Source organism: Argopecten irradians, chromosome 14 (assembly GCF_041381155.1).
Source record: "Argopecten irradians isolate NY chromosome 14, Ai_NY, whole genome shotgun sequence".
Lineage (NCBI taxonomy): Eukaryota > Metazoa > Mollusca > Bivalvia > Pectinida > Pectinidae > Argopecten > Argopecten irradians.
The window spans coordinates 34,158,636-34,180,759 of NC_091147.1; the positions used below are offsets into that span (position 1 = coordinate 34,158,636).

Genomic DNA, 22,124 nt, shown 5'->3' on the forward strand with positions numbered 1-22,124 from the left:
ATCGGTCTGTCGATTATATTCGTGATAATTTGTAATATCACTAAGTGACTTTTGTCAGGAAGTTAACGCATATACCGCCAACTATAACAACACATGAAGTTTCATCTAAGGTTGTTTCTACGGGGAAGCAAAATGGATTTTTAAAAAACCTTGTGTACAGTAAGAAGACTTATAAAACAGGTACATAGTAGATATTTCCTGTTTGTAAGATGGAGCGTAGTTCGCAAAACTTTACTATACCTATACATTATGTGGAATGACGTCGTGTGCAAAGGAAACTGAAAGTGAAAACAACTACTTTTCTCCCGGAGTACCATAGTCTTTCCAGTGCAAGTTATAACCATCTTGGAGAATACCATCATCTATTAGTAACAATCGAGGTGAGTCTCATAAATAACATCCAAACTCATCAAAAGCTGCTACTTTTTCGAAATAAGACAACTTATTTCGTAGACTACGGATGTCTAAATGGAAAATGATAATAGCAGTCGTTGTCAGGGTTAGGATTAAAACGGACATCGTTACACTAATGTAAAATAATAAAAGTTCGCTGCGCGCACATGTGTGTGTGTGTTTGGGTGGGGGTGGGGAAATTTCAAACATCTGAAGGTTTTAAATACTGACAAGCACAAATGTTAGCAATGTATGGCTGAAGGTCAGTTCTCCATCAGTAAACATAAGGGCGAACTGAAGTTCTGTTATTAGCTATACTGGCAGGTCATTATCTGATGTTGAGAAGAAGCAGGTGTGGACGGTTCGATATGTAGCTGTGTACAGGAAGTGAAATTTGAACTCTTAACGTATCACAGACCAATTCTGGTTCCTCTTAGTGTAAAATCAAGGCTGAATATAGAGAGACACAATAAGAAATATATAAGATCTGTAGGAAGGGAGGCAACTCCGAAAGCGTCACGACTGATTGAGAACTAGATGAGGTTAGATCATTCGGTTTTGCTATGACAAGGGGTGGAATTATAACGACAGTGATAGCAACCCCTTGGACATCAAGGATAGGTATATATACATCTAGGCATTGACGAAACAAATACCAAGTACATATCAAAGTATATTGTTTTTTCAGCAATTTGTTTTGAATGACTGAATAAATAAATAAATAATCAAGTGATACTTCTCATAAGGTGGTTAGTTAAGGTAATTGAGACGCTTTTTAAACCAGTGATATGTTGTATGTGTATCATAACTAAATTGATAAAGAAGTCGGTGTGTATATGTACATGTATCATTTCGTATTATTGTTGAATTGTAATTTTTTGTATATAACAAGTCTAAAGGGATCGAAATATATTTCTGTCACCACCTAACCATGCCATTAGGCCAAAGATATGTTTGTTTATGGTTACATTGGCAAAAATAAAGAGTCGGCAGGTCAGATTTTTAAAAGTTGTTTTTAATTGCTTTCCGTTTGGAAAAACTTTCGCTGCGCGGCGCGTTTCCTAAAACATTCAAGCATGTAATATTCAAACATGATGAAAATTCAATACACACGAATTAGACTAAAAATGTCCATCAAGGGATTATACTATTTCAAAAAATGCTTCTTAAAAGATTTATTTGTTTTTATGTCTTAGAAAGACAATCAATTTATTATTATTTTGAGTTACACAACCGTGTTCAGATCGAGCTGGGTTGCATAATTGTATGACGACATTCACAATTATCATTTCTCAATGCGGCTAACTTTAAATCGAAAAAAAATATCGTGTTAAGAACGCTTTAAAATTATCAAAATACATCGTTAAACTCATCTCAGCCATTCCAAATCGTAATATTTTTTTCTCGATTGAGACCCCCGGACCCCCAAACAACAAATCTCGCGCCTTCGGCGCACGCAACTTCATCAAAATTCTAAACAGCAATTTTTTTCCAGGGGGAGAACCCAGGACCCCCCAAACAACAAAATCTCACGCATTCGGTGCTCGCAAATTCATCAAAATACATCCTAAACTCATCTCAGCCATTCTTAATCGTATTTTTTTCCCCGGGGGAAAACCCAGGACCCCAAAAACTACAAAATTTCACGTCTTCGGTGCTCACAAATTCATCAAATACGTCGTAAAACTCATCTCAGACATTCTAAATCATAATTTTTCCCCAGGGACAGACCCCCGAACTCCCAAACACCAAAATCTCGCGCCTTCGCCGTTTGACACCCCCCCCCCCCCCTCATTACGTTTTATCTTCCTACACCACTGACCGAGGATTGCATACTGAAATTGTAAGCCCTGTTTGTGTATGCATACTGCTTACTAGAGCGTAGTTTATGTTAATGAAGTGTAATACACAGCTGACATGGTCCCTTGTACATGTGTGTATAGATATAGTGTAAAATCGGTCGCGTGTCTCGACTTTACAAAGTGTTACCATATAGAATCACGTGTGTCAATGATGTCAGTCACGCGATAACCGCGAGCTACTCATCCTCGATAGTCCAGGGGTTACTATCACTGATGTTATACATATGTGTGTAACCACCACAGGACTATCATAGTAAAACTGCAGACAGTTCAGGAAAAAACTGACCAATCACAGGCCTTTGCATAGACTTAATTTGCATAATTACAGAGTGACTTGCGCCCAACTTCAAAAACACACTTCAAACTCTTGCTTGAAAATGATTTATATGTCAATCAACGTGAGGATTTGGGTAAATATTGTCAAATATTGTTTATTGATAAAATAAACAAAAATTTAAATAACTTGACAAAATCACATTATTATCATAAAAAATAATGTCTGTTGTATGTTTCTCAATAACCCCTGGTTGTTCACTTAGTTTTTAGACTATGGCTTGATTTCTTCAGGGTGCCGTTAAATGACCATTGCTCTTTCAATTAACATTCACATACAACTCCATTTCAATTTTTCTGGGATTTGGTCTGGTTATACTTTACTAGATATAGATAAAATTTGATGAAAATAATTGATCTGGTTCTAGTAGTTTTTTGAAGAAATCTCAGAATTTTAGTCGTCGAATTTGAAGATTTTTGTCAATGTCTACTTTTTGAGATAAAGAAATGGTTTCAGTTATTGCTCGGGCAATATAACCCTTGAATGAGTCAATACTTCTGAGCTAAGTGTCGAAGACATAGGTCTTACACATTTGACTAGACCTGCGTTATTTGTCTTGAAGTGTATGAGTCTACCAGTGCGTCAAAGCATACTTCGGAAAACTGGTTGTGCAGTTCCAAAATTCGTCACATATAATACAAATCTTGTATAACAAACAATTAGACGATATTCCTTGAATACAATTCTTTATATGCTCCAGTTAACAATAGGCGGCCTGTCATTTTTACATTAATTTTCCATTTTATAGCCAATTGATCATATGCTTTGAATTCCATAATTGTGTTTTAACAGGGAATACGCATAAAAACTTTTGTCCAATAACATGAAGATATCACATAATCACAATTTATCCTTGAAACAATGCTTGACATTTACAACCACATCTTTCTCTATTTATCGTACTGTTTACAGATTAACCAAACAATAAAAAAATCATTTATTTTGCAAATATTTTGTATAAACATCAATTCATTTTCTTCAAAAGAACCATTTACAATTTCCGTTAAACAGGCATCATTTCATAGAAATGCATATAATGGAAATTTTTCTTTGATTTTCAACCAAATAATGGCTTTCTGATTGGCCAATATTTTTTAATGCACTACCACTATGCAATAAAACTCAATTTAAAATCTATAATGGGCGAAATACCCCGACGTTATCAGTGATACGTCACAATAAGTGACAGTAGCGTTGTGTATATGATTCGCGTAAAAAAGGATATCCATATGGAAAAACCATGCGTATACATACGTGTACATTTTAAAACATACTTTCATTTTAGACAATAAAATATCAATAAGACATATAAAGTTAATTATATAAGTATGAACCGATGAGGTTTCACTATTTTTTAGATACTAGAGGCTCTTTTAGATCGGGAAGCCTATGAAAAAAAAATTGATTTAACCAAAATTAAGAACATTTTGTGCAAGAGAAACGCGAACTCACACAGTTTGCAAAGTCAATTTTTTTGTCTACTGGACCGATTAATTAAACATGGTCCCCAAAAGTAAAAGTGACATCAATTGCTAGTTAATTTGTAAACGAGATGACTTCGTGAAGTCGCAAATAGTATTAATAGCTTATCACTTAATAGTCTAGACCTCTCATACATCTTAATTAAGCGCCAGATTTGGCAATTAGCAGCTCAGAATGGATCTGATCACAAATACATAAAACCATAGCATTACCCAGAAAAAATTCTCATTTGTTTGGATGATTTGCCTAAATGTCATCCTAAGACACATTAATATGTGGATGTTGAACCTTACTGGATATTAACTGCCAGATTTACACCAGATTTTTTTTTAAATCTTAATCGTTTTTAAAAATTCATTTTCTATAAAAGGGGTAAAGAATTGCCTTTACACATTCGTCTCTGTGAAATGAATTTACAGCACTCTGAAACAGCTCTTCAGACTATTATAAAATATCTAAAATTCTCCCCCTTGAGTGTCAGGAAGTTATTTGATTTACCAGATACACATCGGCCCTTGTACATTGTTACATGGTTACATTATATACATCAATAAAATATATATGAAAAAGACTTGATTGGTCGTGGTGGATACTGCCCATTGACAATAAATATTGCTTGTTAATTATTCTCCCGATATTATGTACGTAGCTGATTGGAAGTAGCCAAAAAGGCATATAAATATATTCTTTAGTGACAGATTTGTGAACATTTCGAAGCCATTAGATTTGTAAACAATTAAACACTGCAAATATGGTATTGATGCTCCTTGTTATGCATGGAGTGGTCACCGTGACACGACTGGATTAAATTCCCCTTTGATGAGAATTGTTAACCCTTTGTCAATGTTAAATACGGTTTAAGAAGTGAAATGTCTTGTATATTGTTTTCATGAATATCATATGTCATTATGCTGAATAATCAGATAGTATAGTATATACACCTACTTGAACCAGCTTTTTTTGACTTGGATCTAACTTTACATAGATTGCAACGGACTAGATGGTATTCTCTTATCTGACATGTATTTCAGTCGACGATCCATTCAATACTTTTTTCTTTTTTGGTTCTGTATAGCTGTAGTCTGGTCATGTTTAAGCTGTTGTTGGTATATGTACTTGCTGTAGTTGGGTCTGTTATAGCTGTACGTTGGTCTGTATAGCTGTAGTTTTCTGTATAGCTGTAGTTGGTCTGTATATAGCTGTAGTTGGTCTGTATAGCTGTAGTTGGTCTGTATAGCTGTAGTTGGTCTGTATAGCTGTAGTTGGTCTGTATAGCTGTAGTTGGTCTGTATAGCTGTAGTTGGTCTGTATAGCTGTAGTTGGTCTGTATAGCTGTAGTTGGTCTGTATAGCTGTAGTTGGTCTGTATAGCTGTAGTTGGTCTGTATAGCTGTAGTTGGTCTGTATAGCTGTAGTTGTCTGTATAGCTGTAGTAGTTAGTCTGTATATAGCTGTAGTTGGTCTGTAGGTTGCGTTAGCTGTAGTTGGTCTGTATAGCTGTAGTTGGTCTGTATAGCTGTAGTTGGTTTGTCTGTATAGCTGTAGTTGGTCTGTATAGCTGTAGTTGGTCTGTATAGCTGTAGTTTGGTCTGTATAGCTGTAGTTGGTCTGTATAGCTGTAGTTGGTCTGTATAAGACTGTAGTTGGTCTGTACTAGCTGTAGTTGGTCTGTATAGCTGTAGTTGGTCTGTATAGCTGTAGTTGGTCTGTATAGCTGTAGTTGGTCTGTATAGCTGTAGTTGGTCTGTATAGCTGTAGTTGGTCTGTATAGCTGTAGTTGGTCTGTATAGCTGTAGTTGGTCTGTATAGCTGTAGTTGGTCTGTATAGCTGTGGTTGGTCTGTATAGCTGTAGTTGGTTCTGTATAGCTGTAGTTTATACAGATTGTTCTGTATAGCTGTAGTTGGTATGTATAGCTGTAGTTGGTCTGTATAGCTGTAGTTGGTCTGTATAGCTGTAGTTGGTCTGTATAGCTGTAGTTGGTCTGTATAGCTGTAGTTGGTCTGTATAGCTGTAGTTGGTCTGTATAGCTGTATAGCTGTAGTTGGTCTGTATAGCTGTAGTTGGTCTGTATAGCTGTAGTTGGTCTGTATAGCTGTAGTTGGTCTGTATAGCTGTAGTTGGTCTGTATAGCTGTAGTTGGTCTGTATAGCTGTAGTTGGTCTGTATAGCTGTAGTTGGTCTGTATAGCTGTAGTTGGTCTGTATAGTTGTAGTTGGTCTGTATAGCTGTAGTTGGTCTGTATAGCTGTAGTTGGTCTGTATAGCTGTAGTTGGTCTGTATAGCTGTAGTTGGTCTGTATAGCTGTAGTTGGTTCTGTATAGCTGTAGTTGGTCTGTATAGCTGTAGTTGGTCTGTATAGCTGTAGTTGGTCTGTATAGCTGTAGTTGGTCTGTATAGTTGGTCTGTATAGCTGTAGTTGGTCTGTATAGCTGTAGTTAGTCTGTATAGCTGTAGTTGGTCTGTATAGCTGTAGTTGGTCTGTATAGCTGTAGTTGGTCTGTATAGCTGTAGTTGGTCTGTATAGCTGTAGTTGCTGTAGTTGGTCTGTAGCTGTGTTGGTCTGTATAGCTGTAGTTGGTATAGCTGTATAGCTGTGTGTATAGCTGTAGTTGGTCTGTATAGCTGTAGTTGGTTGTATAGCTGTAGTTGTCTGTATAGCTGTAGTTGGTCTGTATAGCTGTAGTTGGTCTGTATAGCTGTATTGGCTGTATAGCTGTGGTTGGTCTGTATAGCTGTGTTGGTGTATCTGTATAGCTGTATAGCGTAGTTGTCTGTATCTGTAGTTTGGTCTGTATAGCTGTAGTTGGTCTGTATAGCTGTAGTTGGTCTGTATAGTTAGTCTGTATAGCTGTAGTTGGTCTGTATAGCTGTAGTTAGTCTGTATAGCTGTAGTTGGTCTGTATAGCTGTAGTTAATCTGTATAGCTGTAGTTGGTCTGTATAGCTGTAGTTGGTCTGTATAGCTGTAGTTGGTCTGTATAGCTGTATAGCTGCGGTTGTTGGTCTGTGTATAGCTGCTGTAGTTGCTGTATAGCTGTAGTTAGGTCTGTATAGCTGTGTTAGCTGTATAGCGTATTGTCTGTATAGCTGTATTGTCTGTAGCTGTAGTCTGTATAGTGTAGTTAGTCTGTATAGCTGTAGTTGGTCTGCAAAGCTTGTTGTATGGTTTGGTCTGTATAGCTGTAGTTGGTGTGTAGTGTATAGCTGTAGTTGGTGTGTATAGCTGTAGTTGGTGTGTATAGCTGTAGTTAGTCTGTATAGCTGTAGTTGGTGTGTATAGCTGTAGTTGGTAGTTGTATAGCTGTAGTTGGTGTGTATAGCTGTAGTTGGTTCTGTATAGCGGTAGTTAGTCTGTATAGTTGGTCTGTGTATAGCTGTAGTTGGTCTGTATAGCTGTAGTTGGTCTGTATAGCTGTAGTTGGTCTGTTTAGCTGTAGTTGGTCTGTATAGCTGTATAGCTGTATTTGGTCTGTATAGCTGTAGTTGGTTCTGTATAGCTGTAGTTAGTCTGTATAGCTGTAGTTGGTCTGTATATAGCTGTAGTTGGTCTATATAGCTGTAGTTGGTCTGTATAGCTGTAATTGGTCTGTATAGCTGTGGTTGGTCTGTAAAGCTTTAGTTGGTTCTGAAATAATAGTCAAGCCACCCGATTAGATTCAGAGGTTTATTGGTAATGATGTTTCATAATTCAAAACATACAATCGAAAGCAATAAATCATAATTTACAAAGTAGTAGTTCGAATACAAGTTATTTTCTAAATATTGAAGTGATTACAATATTGAATATGTTTTGGGGAAATACTCATAAATTGTGGGAAAATAATTATTTTATGGTAGAGTACATAATATGTCCTTTGCGTGAAAGGAACCAACCGGAAGATTAACAATAATAAAATCTTAATTATAAGTAATTCAAATAAATTTACCAACTACAAATTATCGTAAAAGAAGATAATTTCTTAATGTGATATAATCAAAGCCGTATCATTGAGCATGAAAAGTAATGACGTCACTTCCGATAATGACAGCATCGCCGATGCTCTTAATTATAATTAAATACAGAAAGATTTATGAGTAAATATGCTAATTCTAAAGACAATAACCTAGTTATGGCTAAAAAACTCATGACTGCAACATCTAGTAAATTCATATCTACAACAAGTGTTAAAGGCAAATAGTATACGACTAGAGGTCTCAAAATAACATATCTGGTCAATAAGATTCATTATTTAAATCCCAAGATTTCAATTTTCACTGAAGTTGGACTCAATTAAACTACTTAAAAATCCGGTTTCATTTGCTCATGAACTTGGGTATGAACTTGGGTATCTTAACATCGGTTTTAAGAAAATATTTTATATAGACCTACTTTTGCCTGAGAAGCTTTCTACTAGATTAGGCAAAGATCTAAACAGCGGTGGTTAAAAAAATGCAAATATTACGGACAGATTTCTACAATTTTAAAAGCATTTTTATGAACTCTCGTTTTACTGACTTCGTGATTCTTGTGTATGGTTCGAGTCAGCAACATTGCCTACCGAAGCAAAATGATCTATAGTCCTACAGTAATCAACATATGCCGATATTATTATGATTAAAATGAGTATATCTACTTAGATGAACCATTAAAGATGGCTAATTTTAATTATATTATCGACTTCCATAATTAAGATAGATTTTTGCCATATACGTAACTTTGCCCGATAATGAAATTAATCAACATCAATTCTAATTATTTACTTTATCATTGTATCTATAAACTACACATCGAGTTTGAAATACATTGTACAATCATGATACCTGATAAATCACATTAGTTATTAAGTACAAAAATAATAATTAAATCACTGAACAATCAACAATTTGAATATACACAATTACTAAGTAATCAAAATAGTAAAAATAGGTTTCAAACAAATGTATACAATAACATAGAATTTCTTACCTGAAATAATTGTCAAGCCACCCGATTAAATTCAGAGGTTTATTGGTTTCATAAGGCTCCTAACATTGAAAAAAAAAAATCATTTAGGGTTTTGTAAACGATTATTGGGTGTTCAAAAATCTACAGCAAATTTTATGATATATCAATAATTAGGGAGAATGCCTTTAGAAATAGGGAGAAAATTGAAAAATTTCAAATATTGGATAAGATTAAAACAGACTGACAATTGTGTTTTGAATGCCTGCTATCAGGAAATGTTAGAAAATGGGAGTGAATGGTTGGATGGAGTGAGAAATGAATTATTTAGGATAGGGGTAGGGTATTTGTGGCAGTTTGGGGATCTATATACACCTGACTATATAATAAATATTATAAAATGTAAATTATGTGATATTTTTAAGCAGGAATGTAAAGAAAAAATTGATTCATCTTCGAAGTGTTCTTTGTACAAGTTTGTTGGTCAAAATTTCTGCTTACAACCTTATTTAACAAAACCAATTGGTGTCATGAATTTAAAAGAAATAACAAAAATACGATTGTCATCTCACAAATTAAATATTGAAACTGGAAGGTATAACAATTTAGAAGGAAATGAAAGAACATGCAGGCATTGTAATAGTGAGGACATTGAAGATGAATTTCATTTTATTTTAAAATTTGAATGCTATTTAACTTTAAGAAAGCGTTTTATTAAGAAATATTATTTCATTAGACGGAGTATGTATAAATTTATTCAACTTTTAGAAACAGAGAACAAAAAAAGTTATCAAATTTAGCAAAATACATTAAATTATGTAATAAAATAAGAAATAACATGTTATAAGCTACAATTAGCATAATCCCTCTACACTAGTCTTATGAATACTTAAGAGGGTTGTTGTGCGTCAGTGTACATGTATGTATGGTGAGGGTGAGTGTGTGTTGCATGGATGCAAGTGTGTATTCTGTGTATTGTGTTTGTATATATGTTTTGTTTCAAACCGATGAGCCGAAAGGCTCAAGGTAATAAAAGGATTGAAAAAAAAATTGGTAATGACCGGTTAAACCTCTAGACTTATATAAGCATTGGCATGGATGGCTACAGGTGATAATTATAGGCAAACCGGCTCTCCCAACAAAATTTTTGACAGCCGACACGAATACTATGGTTACACACGCTTTGACCGCCCTATGGTGCCAAAGGCTAAAAAATATATTCTATGAAAATATTATAGCTTCCGATATCACTTAAGTAATCTATCTATTTTACATGTGACTTCCTTTGATTGGCATTTCACGATGACCAAAACATTCGGAAGTTAATCTCCCTTTTGAATTCATATGTGTCGGTCAGAACGATTTATTGACTTCATATATATTGCTGGCTAATTGATAAGCCGACACACCCTCCACCTCTGGGTCGCGAGTTCGAATCTCATATGGGGTAGTTAACCAGGTACTGACCGTTGGTTGGTGGTTTTTCTCCGGGTACTTTGGGTTTCCTCTATTTGCCATATTTGTATGATATAATTTACCATTGCTAATATCTATATTATGCATGCCAACGATAAAAAGGATTCAATATGTGTGCTTCTGCAAAATCAAAATCAAGACAAATCAAACAAACGCTGACAGTACCTGCTATAGACACTTGTTAACACAATAGCAGGGCTATTTGGTGATAGAAATAAGTTTCGAATTTCGTGAACTTTTGTAACTGGAATCTTAATTTACAAGCAACAAGACAAGCGACGAGTTTTCCGTGACACAGTTTTGATCGACCTGGTTTCGTCTGACTGAACCTAATCATATGCGTGACAAGTATCACCGATTTCCACATAGCTATTCTCTGTGTTGTCAGAATGAAACAGGTATCTGTAAAAGCTCTGTCAAGGCAGATAATAACTTCTCTTACCCTGGACAGAGATATCCGCAATTTTTACCTGTGTGAGAGTTTTCTATCTCACCGACTTGTAAAAGGTAAGCTACACAAGATCTATGCACATTCTCACATAGTGTAAGAGAATGGAGATATCAACCCTCGGGTTAAAGCTGTCAACCACTCGACAAATCTCGTGTTTGACAGCTTAATTAAGACTATTACCCTCAGGTTAAGATTCTTTTGTCTCACTTGCCTCACCCTAAAGAGATTGAAAGATTTTATTAATGAATAGCAAACACAAAATGGAAAAAAAAATCGTAAGAAGAACATGATGATGTATGTACTAAGTGGAACAGAGTTGTTATAAACGATATCATGCTAACATTTCATAACTGTTGACGGGAACGCACAGTTACAGATTAACAACCTCTACTGTTACTGAAATACTGAACATACACGTATCTTTTCTCTCATGATATCACTTTACTATTTTGTATTTACTGTTATAACTGACCCTAACAGTGCTTTTACCGAATCTGACAACATGCATGGTAATATAAGATACGTGCGCGTCAGAAAGTCCTAAAATAGAGATTGATACCTTAATATCCAGGTTGACAGATTCACACATAGGATAGATACATGTTGCGAACCCATCACGTGTTCGGATCTCATATATACTTGAGATCACATCTGTTTTGTGCCAGTGCGTCTAAGCGTAGCTGTGACGTTTTGTCTTACACATATGTGTGTGTGTGTTTTGTGTGTATGGTACGATGGTCTGTAGCACCAGACTGAAACACACAGCTGTTTCACTACACACATCCACATCCAGCTCCTAGTAAACATCGAAACGTGACGAATAATTCACAAACCTTGGTGACACAACAATTTCTCGTTAAGTCAATATTTAACAAACCTTGGTGATTCAACAATCTCTCCGCATGACATGAAACCACAGAATACTGTCACGTTTGTTTTTATATTGTTTTGACATAAGTCTAGTAAATTATATTCTAGACACGTGTTCTTAACTAGATATCATTTCTGTCCTTATATGATATTGAATTGATTTATTAAAATAACTAGCAAATTTAGTAAAATGATGTTTACATATGAATTATCAGAATATATAGGATCTTCACTAAATGATTTTTGTCAGAAAGTTTTATATAAATTATTGCTATATATTTACTTTTACTATATATGTTTCGCACCATGATGTTTTATAATTTAAACTGTATATACAATTAAACTTGTCTATAAGATAACTCTATGGACAGAATCAAATTGTTTTTATAGACATTTAATCTTTATATAATATATTCCATCGATAGTGATCAATTATGACTGAAGGAAAAGATGATCTTCATACAAAGATGGTCGCTTACGGAGGGTTTATTGTATCTACACCTTCACTGTATTTTTTGCGGCATGACGTTTCTATATGAATGATAATACATATATTATTGTCAGGCTGCTATCAGCAGTCTTCATGTCCCCTACACACGTACAGCCTCAGGTTCGCCTGATCATGAGTAGTGGGTCGGTCTGTTAGCAGCTATGAGTTTCATGGCGGATATATTATCCACGCATCTCTGTCCATATGGCAACCATTTCTACTGATCTTGGTGAATATAAACTTGTTGAAAATAGTTGATGTCGAGTGATGTGTACGAAGCTTTGAAATAGTTGGGGCATCTTTTCCACTATGGCCTAAACGCATTCGCTGTACACAACCGGTAAGTTCACTAACTTTTGTTGTATTATGTATGTACTGTATAGCATTTCACACACGTGTATGCACATATTACTTCTTCTATTCTCTTTAAAGGCACGTGTATATGCATAGTTGACCGAATCAACTTTTGAATTTTGGAATGTGAATTTTACGGAAGCTTTTTAGGGTTACACTGAACACACATTACGTTGTAACGATCGAGTTCGCTATGTCATAATATTCACTAAGTATATCTTTATACGACTTGATATATATCATAATGACACCTTATTAAGTCGCAATCACAGCATTGCAAATCGTTATTACTATATAATGTGTTAATACTACATTCGAAGTCGTTATCAGAACCTAATATCTGTTCCAATGTGACCCTAATAGGCTTCTGTAGAATTAAACATGTTTGATAATGTTGTAGAATCGCAAAAGGTATTAGCTTATCATTAATACTAGATTTACCGTCGCATCCGAAACAAGTTGTAAATATATTTAAATGTAAATTTCCATAACACGGATCGCCTTATATATGTTTCCTACGGTGGGCGTTGTCTGTCCTAGTTTCCACGCATCAATACGCTGTAGCTGTAAATAACCACGCGGCAAAACAGCGAAATAAACCTTCATTGTTAGCATACATGTAAACAGGGAATTTGAATCTTTCATTTGTTTTGTATTTTCATCTGATGCCATCGGCATCGATTGTATATGCCTTAAAATACTTTGATGCAACAATCACATGTACAAGGATAGAGAAAAACAATAGCAAACATGATAATTGTGGTGATGATTAAGCTCTCGCCATTATGACTAACCCTAGTGCAACTTCGCTAGCCAAGGATATTAAGTCCGATTCTCTTCCTACTAATAGTGTGACTTGTCTAGTTTTCTACACGTAGTTTTCTAGTATAGCTATATATGGAAGTTTTATGAATGGTATAAGTTATACTATCAAGAACCAGTATACGAATTAAGATTCACGTAGTATTGATTGTGTTCAGTTAGATATTAACTAGGGGGTATTTCAAATATAATATGTGTATGAAGTTAGTTCTATCGATTTCTGAGTGTGTAATCTCGTACAGCTGGTTTGCCCTTATCGGAAATATCAGATTTATTGATCAGATGAGGATGCATATTGAAGAAATGTGGGAAAGGGTTATAGGAAGGAGTGATGGTATTTCTCAATGTCCACTCATCAATCTATCCGTTTAGTTTATTGACGCTGGAGACTCGTTATGGATCGAATTTATATATTTATAAAGATGAAGATTATGTTACAAGCAGCTTCTTGTCCCGATTTCTCAAAACAAACTGTGTTAAGCCATTTTTTCACATGTGTTACATCAGCAGAAAAAAATGTTTTAAAATCTGTACTTCAAATAAACTGTTTCGAGAAATCGGGGCCTTGCTGTCACTAGAGGTTATCATCAAGTTACACTTATACTACGTGAGGACATCAAAAACATCCTGTTCGATTCATTTCACCATGTAATTTCATTTACTGTACCTATATTAGTAATCAACAGACATATATCGTCTCACTTGAGTGGCCGTGTAATATGAAACCTGCATAGTTATTAAACAAGTTATGTAATTTGATATGCGCACACACACGAGTCTGACGGGATATAGCCAGAAGTGTTAATTTCTATGTATAATGCAATCATTCTTTTTTAAAATTTCAATTCTACATACGGCTCCTGCCGAGACAATCACCCTCATGAAGTGTCACAATAGCGTTGTTACATATGTATCTTACGGCAGTTATAACGATGCCTCGCTACACGTTAACAAGCACTTAAGCAGGGGGCTGTCAGTGTCAATCGAGCAAAAGCTGCAGTGCACATCATTTCGGTCCGCCTCAGGTAAGAAAATGTGTTGTACATGTAAGTAACGTTTTACTGAACCGGATATATTGTGGTTTGGTGCGCAGGACTCGCAATGGCATTCTTGACATTCTCGGGAAACGATTTCTAATCAGTTAAATCTGTGTAGTTGTTCGACCCACCTGGATGCCGGTGTTATAAACTCTACCTCTAGATTAACGTAAATCTCCAATTCACACTAGAATCTGTGTCTACATCCTTGATCCATGATGCATGTATCGAAGATGGTCAAAATTGTCATAATCTTGAAAGAAATAGTTTTATATAAAAAATACACGTATAGGATGCAATTGCGGGTCCGGTGCACCAAACAGCAAAACAATTAATTCAGTAAAATGTTAATTGCATATCTTTGTCTTATCCGAAGCAGACATGAACTGCTGTGTGCTGTACTATCAGGTGGCGTCCCCGCGTTTTTGATGTTCCCAATACTATGGAGCTTAGAATCCACGGCCTTTCAAAGGTGTAATCATCGTCCTTTATTACATTCGAAAGACATGTTTGCCACCCCTCTTCCCGTCATTCTGAACGGGGAACGATTTTCTTCATCTTAGTCAATCAGAAGCGACGTTAAAAACAGCGACGCCATCTTTTTCTTTATGGGCTGATAAAGAAAATATTTAAGCCAATATGAAATTTCTGGTTAGGAGCAAAATTAAATTATGTAACAATAATCCCATGTTTTAAATATCCACCAGGTTTCTAAACTATATCAGCAAAAGAAAGGATTCGCATTATAAGATAAGTAAACATATAACGACCCTTCCATGAGCGAGTTTTCAAAGCAGTAAATGAAGCCTAGTATCTGCTGATATAGGCGATCCTGTCACAGAAACGAGAAGTAAGTGGATAACATACAATTTTGGTCATCTGTGGAGGGATAAAACTAGAATTGTCACTCTGGAAAGAGTCATTTTCTCGAGGGCAAAGCCCGAGAGAAATAACTGTTTTGCAGGGAGACAATTATAGATGTGTCCCGAAACAAAGGGACATTATTATTTTATTATACTGAACAAAACTAAAAGAAATCTATGAATTTGTTACATCAGCAAGCCTTGCGTTGCCATTATTAGTTGACGTTGCAGATGGCGTCAACTTTCGGTCGAGTGCGGAGTTACAAGAGGTTATTTCCCTGGGACTATTTTCCCGAGACGTTATTTCCCTGGGGCTATATCCTTCGCCTTCCAATTCCGGGAAGATATCCAACTTATTCAATGTCATGTGATCAAGTTTGATCATCGAATCAGAACATTCTAAATGAAAGTGAGGTAATATTTCGTCACATGACATTTTTGCCATCGCATTGTTATTAGCTCACCTGGTCCAAAGGACCGAGGTGAGCTTATGGGATACCGCAGCGTCCGGCGTCCGTCGTCCGTCGTCCGGCGTCCGTCGTCCGTCGTCCGTCGTCCGTCGTCCGTCAACAATCGACTTCTTCTCCATAACCGCTGGTCGGATTTCAACAAAATTTGACTGGTAGCATCCTTATGGGCTACTAACTGAAAATTGTACAAATGATGGGGCTGACCCCCCGGGGGCCTGAGGGGCGGGGCCAAAAGGGGTCAATTTGGCTATTTCCATATAAACAACTTCTTCTCTGAAACCAAGAATGGGATAGCACCCATAATGCAATGGTAGCATCCTTATAGGGTGGGGATTCAAAATTGTACAAATGATGGGGCTGACCCCCCGGGGGCCTGAGGGGCAGGGTCAAATGGGGTCAATTTGGCTATTTCCATATAAACGACTTCTTCTCTGAAACTAAACATGAGATAGCACCCATAATGCAATGGTAGCATCCTTATAGGGTGGGGATTCAAAATTGTACAAATGATGGGGCTGACCCCCCGGGGGCCTGAGGGGCAGGGTCAAATGGGGTCAATTTGGCTATTTCCATATAAACGACTTCTTCTCTGAAACTAAACATGAGATAGCACTCATAATGCAAATTGTAGTATCGTTATAGGGGTGGGATTCAAAAAATTGTACGAAATGATGGGGCTGACCCCCCGGGGGCCTGAGGGGCAGGGTCAAATGGGGTCAATTTGGCTATTTCCATATAAACGACTTCTTCTCTGAAACTAAGCATGAGATAGCACTCATAATGCAATTGTAGTATCGTTATAGGGTGGGGATTCAAAATTGTACAAATGATGGGGCTGACCCCCGGGGGGCCTGAGGGGCAGGGTCAAATGGGGTCAATTTGGCTATTTCCATATAAACGACTTCTTCTCTGAAACTAAGCATGAGATAGCACTCATAATGCAATTGTAGTATCGTTATAGGGTGGGGATTCAAAATTGTACAAATGATGGGGCTGACCCCCCGGGGGCCTGAGGGGCGGGGTCAAAAGTAGTCAATTTGGTTATTTCCATATAAACGACTTCTTCTTTGAAACCAAGCCTGGGATGGTAGCATCCTTATAGGGTGGGGATTCAAAATTGTACTAATAATGGGGCTGACCCCCCGGGGGCCTGAGGGGTGGGGTCAAAAAGGGCCAATTTGGCTATTTCCATATAAACGACTTCTTCTCTGAAACTAAGCATGGTATAGCACCCATAATGCAATGGTAGCATCCTTATAGGGTGAGAATTCAGAATTGCGCAAATGATGGGGCTGACCCCCCGGGGGCCTGAGGGGCGGGGTCAAAAGTAGTCAATTTGGCTATTTCCATATAAACGACTTCTTCTCTGAAACTAAGCATGGTATAGCACCCATAATGCAATGGTAGCATCCTTATAGTGTTGGGATTCAAAATTGTGCAAGTGATAGGGCTGACCACCCCCCCCCCTGAAGGGTGGGGTCAAAAGGGGTCAATTTATCTATTTCCATATAAACGACTTCTTCTCTGCAACTAAGAATGGAAGAGCACTTATAATGCAATGGTAGCATCCTTATAGGGTTGGGATTTGAAATTGTACAAATGATGGGGCTTACCCCCTGGCCTTAAACGGCAATATATGCGAGGTCAAAAAGGTCAATTAGGCTACTATTTTCATATGAATTACTTTTTCTCTGAACCTATGTATTGGATAGCATATTTGTATGGTATCAATAGCATCATTGTATGGTTGTGATTCAAAATTAAACTTTGGGAGTCAATTTTGCTTATTTTTCTAATTTTCAGAGTCTTGTGATAATTACTAACAAAAAAACCAGGTGAGCGATACAGGCCCTCTGGGCCTCTTGTTATAAATAGATTCTTCAGAACCAAAATGATCGATAATGTGTATGTAAAATTATAGCTGTTCAGTTGTGCTTCAGTAATAAGAAAGACATACCTATATGTAATGATATATGTCTTAAGATTACATATCGATATAATCTTACAGGTGAAATGCAACTACATATTTATCTGACTAAACAGTACTACAACACTATCATAGCAAACTAGTTTCCCATGTCAAAAATTCTGCTATTTCAACTTAAAACTAACAAATGAAATTTCAAACAATTAAAATTCGCGATTTGGCTATAGAAAATGTGATATCAGTTCAGTTTAAATGTTCTCAACCTTAATAATATGTTACGAAAATTGCCAAAAATTCTTAGCACGTTATAAATTAGATGTAATGATTTTATTGTGGAAAAGTACTTGTCATATTTGTCTGCTTATCATGCTTCGTTGTGGTAGTAGTGTTTTGCTACCCTGATGTTGTATATACATATAATTTCAAAAAAAAAAAAAATCTAAATTAACTGCCTTATTCAAAATGGATTTAATGGCTCGCTACCTTTCTAAAATGGCGTTTGATTCGCAAAATGGGAATGCTAAACGAGATTGATAATTTTGTAGCGTCGCAAAAGTAATTAGCTTAACGTTTATACTACACTTATCATCACCTTCTGAGTAAGTTAATTAAAATAGGTGTTAATTTTCATAATGTGGATCCTTTTAGTGTTAATTTTTACCGCGCGTTAGTTGGCTATCATTGCGCTAGACGGCAAAACAGAAAAATGAATATTCACTGTTAACATAAATTACTAAGAAATCGTGCATTTGTTTGGTGTTATTACCTCATCTTAGGCCATCGATATAAGTTTTCTTATGTTACATGATATGTATTTTTGTTGTATGAAACGTTTTATGTTTTGGTTTCAGAAGAAACATAGAGACCTTTAACAGGAAAACAAAGTGTTATAGTTCTTAATTGGTGAACCCATTGGCCTTCATCAACGATGGAAACTGTACAAGCATTTCGGAATTGGTTCTGGAATGACAGTTTTTGGCTGCCTCCAAATGTTACCTGGGAAACGTTTGAGAACCCGCCTCCAGGGGTGTATTATCCTTTAGAAAGACATCTTCTCTTCCCTAGTCTGGCATTAGGAGTTCTCCTACTCGGAGTTCGGCTGGTTTATGAAAGGTAAAATATATGTGTGGCTTGTTTATTTAGGTCACCTGTAATGACATAATCCAATGGCCCTTTATCCGTAAACAATTTTTATGTTTAATTTCTCCAAAACAAATTCAATGAAATTTTACACATTCTGTTGTTCAAGGCAACTAAAATTGGCAGGTGGTTAGGGTTCAAAAGAGATAAAATTGACATTTCAAAACTCTTCTCACATCTCATTTAAACTCTTCTCACACATCATTTTAAAGATATATAATTTTATGACATTTGGGCATAATCTATTGCTTTATAAATACACATAGGCCATTAATAGGTTCGCTGCTGTATGAAGCCAATCGTCTTAACACATCTTTGTGTCATTCTGTAACAGAACTCAACTGGCCATTAAAGCCCCTGGGCTTTTTGTTCACCCCTGACGACATATTTAGACTCTTCTATGAAGTTTCAGGGATGAATGAGTTAATGTAGCTGTTGATTCACCTTTCGATTCACGTAACATATATTTGACGAGACCTCATTTAGCAATACTTTATTTGGTTTTTACTAGGTGTATAGTGATTCCCTTTGCTAAGTATATGGGCCTAAAGCCCAAGAAGCACTACGCCATAGAAAAGAACCCTACACTGGAAGCAGTGTTTGTGTCAGATCAGTTTCCTAAGCAGGACCAGATCAAGGTATTTAACAAATTAACAACCGATTTAAAGAGACAATTTGATCCACGTGTACCTGGAAATCTCCGTTTATATCCGTTATACATAAGTTATGATAAAATCGTGAAATAATTCGTTTCACTAATACCTTCCCGCAAATATCAAATGCAGTGCGTGGATTATCTCGTTCGTCGCCTTTAAAAAAATGACATATAGTTACTTGAAAACTTGAAAAGTTACTTTTTCAGTCACGATAGTGTAGTTGAAAACTACTGTAGGAAGGACCTGAGTAGTGATAGGCGTAAGGTCAACCATTACAGGTTCAGGTTTAGTCTACAATTAGTTTTTTTAAGTCTTGAAAAAAATCTACAATTAAGACAACTATAATATAACATCATTCCAAGCCATGCTATTACGATGGCGTCTCTCTAGTATTGAGCCGGATCATATTTCATTGATATTGAAATAATTGACATCTCTCTAGTCTTGAGCGGGATAAGATTTTATAAATATCAAAGTAAAATCAACAATTTTCAGAATGGAAGGTATTAAATATTAAGGTCAAATTATCACACATCACAAATAAAATGCAATCAAATATAAACTTTTTTTTATAATTAGGATTTATCCAAGAAGACAAGCCTTACAGAACGACAGATACAAAGATGGTTCCGACACAGGAGAAGTCAAGACATGCCTGGCAGGATGAAGAAGTTCACAGAATGCGGGTAAGACCTAAAGTGATGTCAATGTTAAGTAACATGAAGCTAGGATAGTTCTAAAAATGCATTTGTGGTAACTTACATTTACATGGATATTTCATTTAAATGGGTTAGTCCTTTAGATCCCTACCAGTCTGAAATGGCATGCTGAGTGATCCAGAACCTGTATATCTCTTGTTATTTTTAGGTCACCTGAGACGTTGGGAATTACATTGTCCCCACCGCCCAGGGGGCTGTGGGAGGGGCCAAAAGGGGTAACATTGACTAAAATTTGAAAAATCTTCTTCTCCACTCACAGATGTGGTGGAATCAAATACTCTTCATAGATAGAAAGGTCTAAGGCCTTTTACAAAATTGTGAATTATATGACTCTGGGGTCTCTCGTTTCTAGGGGGTTAATTTTAATATAGTTTATTTAAGAAGAACACATTTTTGAGCATTTTTTGGTCATTTGTAATATGAAATGACTCAAATATTGTCAGAGTTATCCCTATGAGATAGCAATTAATTCCTTTTAACAACTTTTCAGTGACTGACTCCCAGGGACGTTAGGGGCCGGACCAAAATGGGTCAAATAGACTAAAACTTCAAAAATCTGCTAGAATTCTGGAACTGTTAGAATCAAATACTCTTTATAGATGGAAATGTCTTTAGGTCCTTTACAAAAAACGTGAATAATATGACCCTGGGGTCTCGTGTTTCCCTCTGGGGAGGGGGTCAATTTTACTATAGTTTATATAGGAAAAACAAAAATTATGAACATTATTTGCTTATTTTTCATAGAAAATGGGTCAAACTGGGTTAGAATTATTAGCCTGAAATAGCATTTTAACATCATATCCGTTTTGGTCCTGGCCGACCCCCAGGGGACAGAGGGGCGGGGCCAAAAGGGGTCAAAATGGTTAAAATTTCAAAAATCTTCTTCTGAATACATAGATTTAATGGAACCAGATACTTTTCATAGACCGCAAGGTCTTAAGGCCCTTTACAAAAATTGTGAGTTTCTTAACCCTGGGATCTCGGATTTTTTCCTTGGGAGGGGGTCAAATTTACTATAGTTTATATAGCAAAAACACCTTTATGAACATTATTTGCTTAGTTTTCATAGGGAATGAGTCAAACTGGGTTAGAATTATTAGCCTGAGATGATAGCATTTTAACGTCATATTCATATTGGTCCTGGCCGACCCCCAAGGGCCAGAGGGACGGGACCAAAAGGGGTCAAAATAGATAACATTTCAAAAATCTTTCTCCTGAATTCACAGATTTGATGGAAACAAATACTCTTCATATATTAAAAAGTCAAATTTGTAAAATCACTGACTGACTTTAAGGGCCTGATTTGTCAATATATAGTATTTATATATCTTTGTTTCATTCTGTAGTTGAACTCAGGTGACCGTTAAGGCCCACGGGCTTATTGTTTTCTTTAAATAATTAGTGAGATACGTATATTAAATACTATAATGCTCTTGGTACATTTGACTGATAGAACATCTTATTTCAGGTGGCATTTCCTGTTTTACACCGTGAGCTTTTTCGGGGGCATGTACGTCCTCTGGGATGTAAGTGATCACCTTTACATATTTATACATCACTCATGCTGTAAACTGGCGCATTTTTGGCGATCGATTAAATTTCGTGGTATGACTTCATAATAAACCGCGGTTTCACTCGGATGTCGGTGTTATGCGTCTTATGACTCCACAACATAAAAATCTATTCAAGTTAATTCGTCTAGTTTAATCTAATACAACATGATTATTAAATTCTTTACTTGAGGGACTCTTTTCTCCTGGATATCAATGCGCCACTGTACCAGCTAACCAGATACAACATTTCAAAAGTTTAATAAATTAGAATGCTCATTGAACTTATTTTACAAACATTCCATGA

At 36.2% G+C, this 22,124-nt stretch overlaps 1 protein-coding gene across 6 annotated transcripts in view; it reads left to right on the plus strand.

Annotated features, from left to right (window-relative positions):
• Positions 1-22,124, plus strand: part of LOC138306994 (ceramide synthase 5-like) — a 28,124-nt gene continuing 6,000 nt past the window's right edge. Inside the window, exons 1-6 of one of the 6 annotated variants that reach the window (XM_069247604.1) lie at positions 12,361-12,619; positions 15,200-15,342; positions 18,604-18,865; positions 19,404-19,530; positions 20,128-20,234; positions 21,736-21,793. In XM_069247604.1, coding sequence (XP_069103705.1) covers positions 18,681-18,865; positions 19,404-19,530; positions 20,128-20,234; positions 21,736-21,793 — 477 coding nt within the window. In that variant the 5' untranslated portion in view covers positions 12,361-12,619; positions 15,200-15,342; positions 18,604-18,680. Of the gene's footprint in view, positions 381-12,360; positions 12,620-14,317; positions 14,481-15,199; positions 15,343-15,586; positions 15,770-17,628; positions 17,661-18,603; positions 18,866-19,403; positions 19,531-20,127; positions 20,235-21,735; positions 21,794-22,124 lie in introns of those variants that run through there. The other 5 variants (XM_069247605.1, XM_069247606.1, XM_069247608.1 and 2 more) reach the window with 5 other exon arrangements.